We start from the raw sequence: 11,580 nt of genomic DNA on the forward strand, positions 1-11,580 counted from the left end.
GGGACACAAGACCCGCGCCTCCTTCTTGTCCGCCGGAGAGACACTAACGAGGGTTGATTTCAGGGGATCCAAGAAGAGCGTGCTGTTCTATACGACCGACTGCGGGGACGAAAAAGAGGACCTGGGACTCAAGCTTCAGCAGCGATCCGTCTCGTTGGTAAGCCCCGCATTAACGTCAAACTTAAGCCTGACTGCGTGGTCTTATATCACATATAATTAGGATAACCGACTAGTAAATATCTGGCGGAAAAGCCCGTCGGTCTGCCTTAGGATGCACATACATACAGATTGTGCAATCGTGAATCTTGCAGTTATGAACTTAATAGGAAAGTAGGAAAGAGCATGTAATGGTTTAGGTACCGGGTTCATAAACGATCTCGTGTGATCAATCTTGCTTCCTGTCTTCGTAATTAAATATCGCAGACTTGTAATCAAATGCGTTAACGCATCATGCGTAGAGTATGCAGAATATCTCAACTCGCGATTTTAATTTTAAAATTGATTTTAAGATTGTCATGATTCTCAGCATACGAGCAAGAAAGAAAGAAATTATTCATTTAAATCAGAAAACGCGTAAAATTAAAAAAAATAATAATTTATTGAACCTTCATTAAAGATTTAATTTAAATGCATATCTCTTTTTATCACTGCTTTTTATCACGTAAATAATAATTAAAAGATTGTATTTTTTATTTAATTCTTTTTACTTTGATGCTACAACTTTTTTGTGCATCGCAATAACATTCTCCGAGTTTGCGTAGCTTGATAAGAGTTCGCGGCAACTTTTTCCGCGCAGAAAAAGCAACCGCGATTTCCATCAAGCGCTGGATTATCCGACGCTGTCGTTATTCAGTGGAGCCTTAATGACGTACGACACCGAAACAATGTAGTGGGAACTGACACTGAATTATACGAAGCTCCGTGTATAAACCTTGCGCGCGATGCGCGATACGAAGGCCTCATTTAACCTCGAATCCAGGCTTTTAACAATTTAAACAACATAACTTTCTATAATCGAGTCATTGTTAACCGGAGTTGTCGCGTAAAAAAAATAGTCCTCTGATGAAGTTCGAAGTTAAAATTATCCTGTGCAGGAGAAATTAATCCAATAATAACTTCGCGAGTAGAACAACGTTTTGCTTATGCTTCGCCTGAAATATACAGAGAGCCGTTCCGTTCTCATCGTCAGCGCCAGTAGCGTCAGTCCGAGGAGTAGGTGCTAGGTGGAAAATCGATTATCGCTATTTCTCGTACCGTCAAAGCGTTAAAAGTTAATATTCTCTCGCCGTCATTTATGGTTATTACGCAGTTACAAATATACACGATGAGGATACAGGTATCACATCGACGAACTTATCACTATACGATATACCTGCGTCAAATATTTTCTTTCAACTTGGCTTTTCTTACATCGAGGCAATTAATTTCGACGCGTTGTACGTCGATCAATTGCACGAACGATTATAAATACGAAGAACGAGGACACTTTTGTTAGAACTTGGCGTTTTTAATAGTATATCAATCACGTAATCGCTGCAATATCAGAGTTATAGCATAATGTCGTTATCTCCTTCACGTTACGTTTATATTGTTTCCGTAAAAACGTCATAACAGTAAAATACTATACTGTCTCTGTCTCTCTTAGAGCTAAGTATTTAAAGCAACTTTCTTCTTCAGTTAATATTGAACGGACATACACAGGTAGAATATTACTTTAAGATTCAGTTACCGAGATTTTGAACATTATAAAGCGTCTAATCATACACATAGGCCTGTAACAATGTATTACTTTTGATAGCACCTTAGAGAATGCGAATTGAACGTAAAGAGATTGCGTCAGGAAACTACCGCGATACGATCCGTCCATAAACACCCCGTGATTCTAAGTCGCAGTCCGTAACTTTCCTTTTCGATAGCATCGTAGCCTATAAATTCTCAATCACCTGTCGTATCGGCGGCTTTGCCCGTATCGCTTAGACACTCCCATACAGATTTTCCATCATTGTCTTCGTCCTTATTCTTCTAATCTAAAACTCAGAAAACGCGAATATAAATCCCCTTCACTTCTTTCTGAAAATATCTATATATTTCCCAGTTTATATTTTCAAGTCTCTAATGAGTAAAAATTTAAAGACGGTTTTTAATAACAGTGCATAAAAATACAGTCTCTAATGAGTAAAAATTTAAAGACGGTTTTTAATAACGGTGCATAAAAATACAAACACACGCATTTCATTCCCTTTTTTGAATTTTAAAATATTGCAAATAAAGAAGTAAAAAAGATGAAATAGCTAAAACTGGAACTGGAGTGTAATTATAAATTTTTATTGCTTTGTTTATTTGGTTTTTTATATATTTTAAGTATGTGCATAGATTCATTCATTAGGAGATATTTATTATTTTGCAGTTTCTTCATTAGAAGGTCTTTATTATTTTTCATATTATTATGATTTGTATATTTAAACGGTGTACGTTTATTGCACATTTTCTCGTGATTAACTAAACTTTCTGCATAATTCGACCCACCTCATTGTAACAAACGTCCAATTTTTTAACTGTCACTCAATTTTGCTGATTATCAGCCACACGCGGCTAGGCTGTAAACCATCCGCAATTCTAAAGACGGTCTATAACTTTCCATTTCGATACTATCGCACGCCGTAAATTCCCAATCGCCTGCTGTATCAGTTGTCCCGGTGGTAACATCCAGACGCTTCTACGTGGACTCTTCATCATCGTCTTCGTCCCTCATCATTATCCCATACGTATTCCCCGCGCTGATTTATGAACACCCCGGTGAATTGCTAGCAGAATACCGATATCAACGACCGGTGTGGCTTCTTCCTTGCCTCTTGCCGAACTGCATTAAAAGCAAATCTACTTTCGTCCAAAGTCCTATAACAGAAGAAGAAATTGAATGAACGAAAAATCTTAGCACGAATGAAACGTTTTGATAAAATATTAATTTGCATTGGCAAATATTTTATTTCAGAATATCAAGAGATACATTACAATAATTAATCTTTCCTTACAAATTATAATCTAAAACTTTTCAAATTATGTGAATTAACAGTTCTGACAACGGAAAAACGATTAGTCTCTTCCTTTTAATTTAAAAATAAGTTATTCTGTGTTAAACTTTGTAATTGGATCCGTACATGCATTTTTCTTTATAAGTTGTTTCTTACTCTCGTAATTAAAATTATAATAAAATCCGTCTTTTTTTGCTTGCTAGACTTTTTTGACGAGTTTCATATCTTCGGCTCCAAGTTAGAATTACATTATTTATCTCTATAATCACGTAAACGCTTATTTGTCGATCAATAACCGCAAAATACCTCACGTACGTACTATCCTTGATCTACGATCCCTGTAGCGTCGATAAAAATGTTGGCAATACTTTCGCGCCCGCCTACCGTTAAACCGCATCGAAAACTATGCGATCACCCATGCGCCTAGTATTTCACATCTCCCCGAACCCGTAATAGACCGGCAGGTAGAGAGAGGCGTTCGACGATCGGTCGCGATAAGGATCGGCAGGCATAAGTCGTTTCCAACTAATCGCAGCCTGCGAGCGTAGTATCCAGTATCATCGCGGCATCGTCTTCCGCATCTTCTTGCAAACTGGAAGCGCGTATATATTCCGCGATTGCATCCTTGCGCCGATACACAATATTTCCTGCTCGCGCCACCCTCAATTTAATGGAACATTCATAACTACGATTAGACAAATTCTTTAAATTCGTTAAAAGATATAAAATTAATTTTCTTTAAAATTACTTTCTCTATCAGAATTGAATAATTTTCGACACTTTTGGCGATAGTTTTTAGCTTGCTCCGATCAATCTCTATGCGATTGAATCATTTTTAAAAGTTGTTCCGCCTTATAAACATTTTTAAGCAATTTTTACTTTATTATTACTCCAGTCGATTCGCAAAAAACAATGGCTGTATACTGAAGTGGCTGCGAGAATTTCAATCTCAAAGCTAGCGCAGTCTTTGTTTTTTGCAGCCGAAATGGCTGCAGCGAAAAAATCGGGATTAATTAGCGACGAAAATGTTCCGGAGATTGTCCTGTGCAATACATTTTATATTCGATACTTTCGGTAAACTGATAAAATGTCGATAATCTAGCATTTTTTTCTTTTTTCTTTCAGAACCTCGAAGAAACGTAAATGTACTCTTTGCAATCTTTTTCCAAACAAATTGAAATTTGATACAATTGTTTCACATTTTATAATTTTTTTGCGATCGCTGTACTTACTGCAAACAGTTTTTCTTTGTGTAACAGCATCATCGATTATTTATTCCGTGAAAATTTAATCAATATAACATCTGTCTTTTGAATTGAATCTTTTCCGTTCTCTGAAAATTCGAACGGATCGTTCGTTCCCTTATAACATCTAAGAACACGAGGATGACCCTTGGCAATACGAGACCGGTTTTAATCGTTTCGATTAACCACGTTGAGCCGGCACGGTCGCTGTACACGTCCGTACGCGTTGTTCCATCATGCATTTACGATGGAGCGATCGCCCACGCCATTAATAGTTTTGCACTCTTACGCCGGCCGTAAACTTATGTCGATGAAATTTTCTCACGGCGTTTACATAAACTTCTTTTACATCGTAAAACGTTAACTACGCGAAAAACACGGTCGAAAGTGGTAGTATCTCACTCGAATGTTCCATTCTTGCCAAACATAATGATCAATCCAATCATGGAAGAAATGAAAATTGGAAATAAAAATGTCGATTAATCGTCGTCGTTTTTATATCGTTTACGTAACGGTTCGCTAATTGAATTAAACAGAAAAATCGAATAACGAGGAGAGAAAAGCGGAATAGAAAGAATTCGCGATAGATTTCGGTTATCTGATTGTGAGCCATCGATTAATCGACGCGACCGATAACGAATCAGCTAACAAAGTCAAATCGAAAAAAATACTCGAGAGTGAGAGATCCGTATAATTGGTTTAGAAATTGCTTTGTTCTTATATGTTCCAATCGATCGAGAAATCCATTGTGTTCATTTTGGCTGTCTGCCCGGGGGAGGGTTACAATTTTTGAATTTTTTTTTTTTTTACGGACAGAAACAATTAAGGAGTTCTATTTTATTTGGAATGCGGAAATCTCCGTACTAATTCTAACGGTTTGCTGTAACGTAAATGTAAATACGATAGCAGATATGGAGATTCCGTTTCTATTGTTTAGTAGCTGCTCGTACTCGCGCTTCCGTTATTTCCGTTATAGAAAAATAACCGTAATCTGCGTAGCAGTGCATCCTTGAGTTGCACCAGGACGTAACCGCGCCGTGTTGAGCGTCGCGGCGAAGATTATTGCTGGACAAGAGTGGAAGGAGGTCGAGAGCGATTCATACTGGATTTATTTTCCGACAACGTTGTCTCGGATGATACTTCAATTACATTCTGTCGTAGACGGTCGTAATTACTATCGATCTGACGGCTTATGCACTGTCAAAGATCGCGTCTGATAACGATTGCATTTAAATTAGTAGATTAATCGGGTCGGAAATCCTTTGCGATGATTGAAGTGTAAGCCGATAGTGGATGGCTTCATTAACGATGATTTTATCATGCACTTCCGAATCTTAATAATGCAATGCTTCTAATTCTAATGAATTACATTGCGCGTACAAACTGCAAAATATGTCCAATTAAGGTTGAAGTATTTTTATGTATTTAATATGAAAATCTCGTCCGATAAAGCTAAAATTGACAATTATGTTTTGTATAAAATAAAACTTAGGTTGAATAACTGGTTTAATTCATTAATGATGATCTTATCATGCATTTCCGAATCTTAATGCTTCTAATGGGTTATATGTTGTGCGTATAAACTGCAAAATATGTCCAATTAAGCTTGAAGTATTTTTATGTATTTAATATGAAAATCTCATCCGATAAAGCTAGAATTGACAATTACGTTTTGTATAAAATAAAACTTAGGTTGAATAACTGATTTAATTCATTAACGATGATCTTATCATGCATTTCCGAATCTTAATGCTTCTAATGGGTTGTATGTTGTGCGCATAAACTGCAAAATATGTCCAATTAAGCTTGAAGTATTTTTATGTATTTAATGTAAAGTTTTTATGTAATTAATGAAAATCTCGTTCGATAAAGCTAGAATTGACAATTACATTTAGTTTAAAATAAAATATAGGTTGAATAATTGGTTTAATTAAAAAATAATATTGCTTTTATATATAGCGCTTAGAATTGTTGTGTATAAGAAATTGCTGTGAACCTCTAAGAAATTTTTATTATTTTAGTTTAATTTTTTTAAAGATTAATATTTAATTTAAAAATAGATTATTAATTTTAATTACAAATAAACTACATAGATTGTTGAGGGAGCTTAGAATAAAATTTTTAATTTATCAAATTAATGGATTCTGATGATTTATGTTCGTATGAGACGTATCATAATTATGACTAACAATAAGTCTAATTAGGCACGGTAATATCTACGTAAAGACATCTCAATTAGGAGACAAATTACACTGTACATTAAATTTTAATTTAATGTAAAAGTATTAGAAAATTCAATGAATAATTCATACGAGAATCTTTCCTTGGGAAAAACTTGACGATATCTCGTGAAACATTCTACGATTTTTATCATCGCGATTATCCTTTATCGCGATTGTATTAGAAATACAATAGAAGTATTTGACATCGTGACGACATGATCTTTATATTAACGAAATTTTTACTTTTACTTAACGGATTATGCGACGGAATATCCCAAAGTATAATATACGTATAAAATGCTTGAAAGTGCCTCGGGAGAGAATTTGATGACTTGACACTACACGTCGTGATTCAATAATCACAGCCTCGCAAAACAATCGATCTCATTAGCGGCCATTAATTGTACTGCCAATAATTGTGCTCGTCATTACTGAATGCTGAATTAAAAGCACAAATATCCATTGTCAAGTATCAATCGTGCAGCGCGCAATCCATTCGTTGTCCACTACATGCTATTATTATAGTAGCTTGTAAATTCCAAATTTCCCCAGTTGCTTGAACGAACAAATAAAAAAGTTCAATATCGTAATTATTATATTTGATATTCAGAGCTGCTTATTTATTTTGCTCTTTTCGTCGTCCTTATAATTAAATTTTATGCGAATCACATACACTCTCCTTCTATAATTCTTTGAAAGATTTGAGTTTCCCGGATCGTAAACAAGTATTGATTAAGCTTCATGGGCTTATTAGCAATCGTTAATTAACTATTCTTAAAAGTTTACGTTTCACGAACGAGGAAATAGCTCTGAAAATCAAGGGCAAACACGCTTTAATCGCATATTGTTTCCCAACAATTCCCCGTCGCGGTTGTTTCGCGCGATGACAGACTCGTATTCAAGTCGACGTTCCGTCCGATTTCGAGTGTCCCCATTTCGAAATTGCAATCAGAGTGCTCCGGTCGATGCCATTAATTTCCGTCACGTGTGTTTCCGCGCTGGTGACCGACATTTACATACAGGGACGGGGATAAGCCAGAAGTTTACGCACACTGTGTGTCCTCGGGAACGTTCCGCGTGACGTAGATATACGCGCGTGTACGATTGCACAGGCATTTGTGTGTCTTAATTAGCGTCCACTTAATTCAATACGAGACACGCCACTGTAGGATGACTGATCGAGATACACTGAAGGTAACATTTAAATCTCTCGATTGTATATCTATATATACGAAGTGAATCGTGTTAAATTATTAATGCGTCAATTAAAACACCAATTTCGATTCCGCAAACATATTCGCGGCGCACGTGTCAATGTCGCTGACTAAATCCGGTTGATATGCCTGCTCAGATAATACATAATGCAGGAGCTCGCTAATATTACATGCCCTCGAGGATGCTCAAGATATGGTAACGCGCATGTCAAAAAAATGAGAACGAAGTATATTATAAATTCAAATAATAATTACGAAGAAAAATAGAATTTTTGGAAATATATAATAATTAGTTTCGATAGCGCTGCTGCAGAGAATTTAAAAAATTTTTTTAGTATCCAAATTTTAGTCTCTAAAACGTATCTGTTGTAAAAAAATCTCTGACGTGAATTTTTTTATTTTATTTTTGATGTCGTAGATAATATATCTCTCGTTAGTCTCTAATAGAATGGTACAAGTTCGTTTGCAACGATCGGCAGTTAGCTACTCTTGGAAGTTACATTTATCTCGCTCCCTCCGTCACAACGCCGCTGATCGCCGACAAAGTCGACGGCGTTCGCGTTACAGTTCGCGAGAATCGCACGAGAATCGAGCGTGCGCACACGTGTGCGACTCGTGAGAATTTCTTACCTCAGCGCTGAGAAATGGTAATTCTCACGCCCTCCCCCCTATGCCCCCCCCCTCCCTCGACAATCCGGGCCCGTCCGCGTAATTTCGTGGCTCTCGTGCTCATCGCCCCGACATGCATGGCAATCGCACGCCGGTCGCCTCGGGCGATTCGACTTGATTCGAGATGACTCGCACACAGGCGCGTCGGGAAGAAGCGTGCCTGACAGACGTTACACGCAGTAGTCTATCGAAAAGAGCAGGTTGGATATTTAGCAGGGTAGATATACCATTAGGGGATTTGAATAAAATTGGCTTAAACATAAAGTGGCTCGACAGGTATGGGAAAAATGTGAAATTGAATGTTGAACTTGAACGATTTTCCGACAGTCGAGAAGTTAAAAATATACAAGTCATCTCAAAAGGTATCCACTTTTTATTTATAACAATCTCCAAAATAATAAAACTTATCAGTGACAAATTAATATTATTATACTATAATATTAAATAATACTTATTTATAAAATAGAGCAGTCTTTAAAAAATTAAAGAATTGCCGCTATTATTTAATTTTGTCATTAAAACAGCATTGTGTTAATTGTTTTATCTTTCTCAATTAATCTCTAACGGAAAATGTTTTATTGCAATGCGACGCGAATCGCAGTTTCCCGTCAGAAAACAGATGAATAGATGATACGCTCAAGAAACGAAAAATATGGTTTTACCGAGAAAACCCGTATATCCGCGAAAGCTTAAGTAATGTCGACCATTAGACAGCGGTCACTTTGATTATCGCGGTTATCGATTTCTCGTGAAATTATCAAATCGCCGCGACATATAATCCATTATACGCGTGCCGATTTCTTGCGCGAGTTACGGTAGGTCTCGCTCGATACTTTACGCGTGACGTGAACGAGATAGTGGCGGAAGCAGGTTCAGTTCGTAGTACATACATATACACGTTGTATCGAGCTGTCAAGGCACGCGTAAGTCTACATCCCGCGGCCGCGGATAAGCCATTAGAAAACGTGCAACCTGACGTGCGTGAAATCGTCGAAGATAACGCGCCCGGATAAGCATAACCGGGAGGACGTAATGGGAAATGTGACGAATCGCACGTATCAGGAGTGTGTGTCGGCCGACTGGAATATCTGCCGATAAGGCGTGCAAGGTAATTTTGTTTAATGCACACCGTGCAACGTGCATATGCACTCGTGTATATTAAAAAAAAAGTGTAAGACACTTTTTTTCGATCGCGTGCGGAGTGTCTCGGTAAAGCTCGATAAAAAGCGAGAACATTGAGAAACGATTCTCGCTACTATGTAAATCTTTCTAGGATTTTCATTCGGTAAAAAGCAAACTTGAATGTTCTGCAAATTTTGTAATGAAACCTTGAGTGATCAACTATTACTAAAAAAAAATGTACAGCGATTGCCAATTATAGCAATACAACACACTTTATTGCTATACGGAAAGAATGATTTTGTTGAAAGGTCTAGAAATTTTGCTAAATACAGATCTGAAAATAATTTTTTGTTGAATCATCAAAATATTAATTTGTTGGAATGTTAAAACTGATAAGCATTGCTATAAAACGTTTTGATATTCTTATAGCAATCATTTTCACTTTTGCACAAAATTATTTTGATTATTGAACAAAAATTATTTTCAGATCTGGATTCAGCAAAATTGTTCTTTCCATGTAATATTGCTATTGTATTGCTTTCGTATTGTCAGTAATATCCATCTACTATACTATCTCATATACTATACTATCTATTACCTCATGTACTGCTGCTACCTATTGCACAATATTGCCAAGTATTGCTAATTTATTGCTAGGTATTGATCGAAGTATTACTATATATATTGATGGCGTATTGCTAGTATTTTATTGCCGCAATACTGGCAATACATTTCTAAAAAATATATACACTGATTCCCATAGTGGTTGATCTCCCTCGTGAAACTTACACATCGCGTGGAAATAAAATTATAATTTAAGCCCCTTCAAGTCAGCATTTTGGTAACTGTTGATGCTATATTTTATCATTTCACAAGTACTAATTGTGAAATCGCGAAACTGCTGTAAATCGACTTATGTAGACATCTTCAAATCTCAAAGAAAATTATGCTTTAATTTTAAGAAATAGTATCTCTGTGTCCAACATATTTTTAACAGTGGCGCAGTTAGTTTCCAGCCATCGCGCGATCAACCCGCGGCGCATCGTGATTCGCGAGTGTATACATACGTATATATTTTTAGAAAATGATTTAATGGCCGGTCGCACGTTCCGTTTAACTTAAGCGAAATGGGCGGATCCGCGAGAGACTTGGAAGAACTTAGCTCCTCTCCGAGGAAAACGGTAATAACCTACCTCAAAAAGAAACGGATCAAATCGCGTGTTGGATATGTGCGACGCGCGACCTGGGGAATTGGCCCCCGGCACGTGAGAGGAGTCTCCCCCCCCCCCGCCTCTCGTGTGTGAGATACCTAACTGTATCCTCTCGGATTACTAACGCCTCGCTCCGCCAACGGCTTCTCAGCGGCGCGTAATAATCGTTCTCCACATCGGCAATTAGTGAACCGTGCGCCCCTTTCGCGATTGTTCCCAAATCGGTTGCCACTAATCCGCCGAGAAAGCCACGCTTTGATAACTCACACCGTGCGATCTTACGCGAAGATATCCCTGCGCCTTCGCCAAGACGCGTTTCGTCGTCATTTACCATTATAATCTCTCAGAAATATTTCTGTTGTTCGAGAAATCTAATTAATATTGTCTTAACGTCGGTTGTGTGTGCAGTTATAATGCCCCGTAAGTCATTATTTTAATAGGTTCTGTTAGACATTATTTTAATAAGTATAACACTGTGAAATAACGCTTTGATCGCATTAAACTAGTATTAAACTAGCCCGCTCTTCTCGAAAATTTAATATCTTTTAAGCTCCTTTACATACTGTTCTATTTTAAGGAAGGATGGACGTCATTATTATAATAGAAAAGAAAAGACTACGTTAATTCATACGCCTTTTATCTTTATTAGTGAAAAATTTTTTAATGTTATTTTTTTAAATTATTTTTAAAAACCTGATTAACGACAAATGCAAATATGCCTTAAAATAAAATAATTTGTGCACGTAGAAACACAGCTAAATTTTAATAATACACAGAGAGAATTTTCTTTTAAAATTTACCCTAAAAATCATGTTAATTGTGAGACAATATAATATTTAGGTAAATTTTACTGTGCACTACAATAA

At 36.8% G+C, this 11,580-nt stretch overlaps 1 protein-coding gene across 1 annotated transcript in view; it reads left to right on the forward strand.

Annotated features, from left to right (window-relative positions):
• LOC105451208 overlaps positions 1-11,580 on the forward strand; it is a 56,520-nt gene that overhangs the window by 11,323 nt on the left and 33,617 nt on the right. The window contains exon 3 of the mRNA XM_011691511.1: positions 64-157. Within this exon, the coding sequence (XP_011689813.1) occupies positions 64-157 (94 nt within the window). The remainder of the gene's footprint in view (positions 1-63; positions 158-11,580) is intronic.

Source organism: Wasmannia auropunctata, unplaced genomic scaffold (genome assembly GCF_000956235.1).
Source record: "Wasmannia auropunctata unplaced genomic scaffold, wasmannia.A_1.0 LD336053.1, whole genome shotgun sequence".
Classification (NCBI taxonomy): Eukaryota; Metazoa; Arthropoda; class Insecta; order Hymenoptera; family Formicidae; genus Wasmannia; species Wasmannia auropunctata.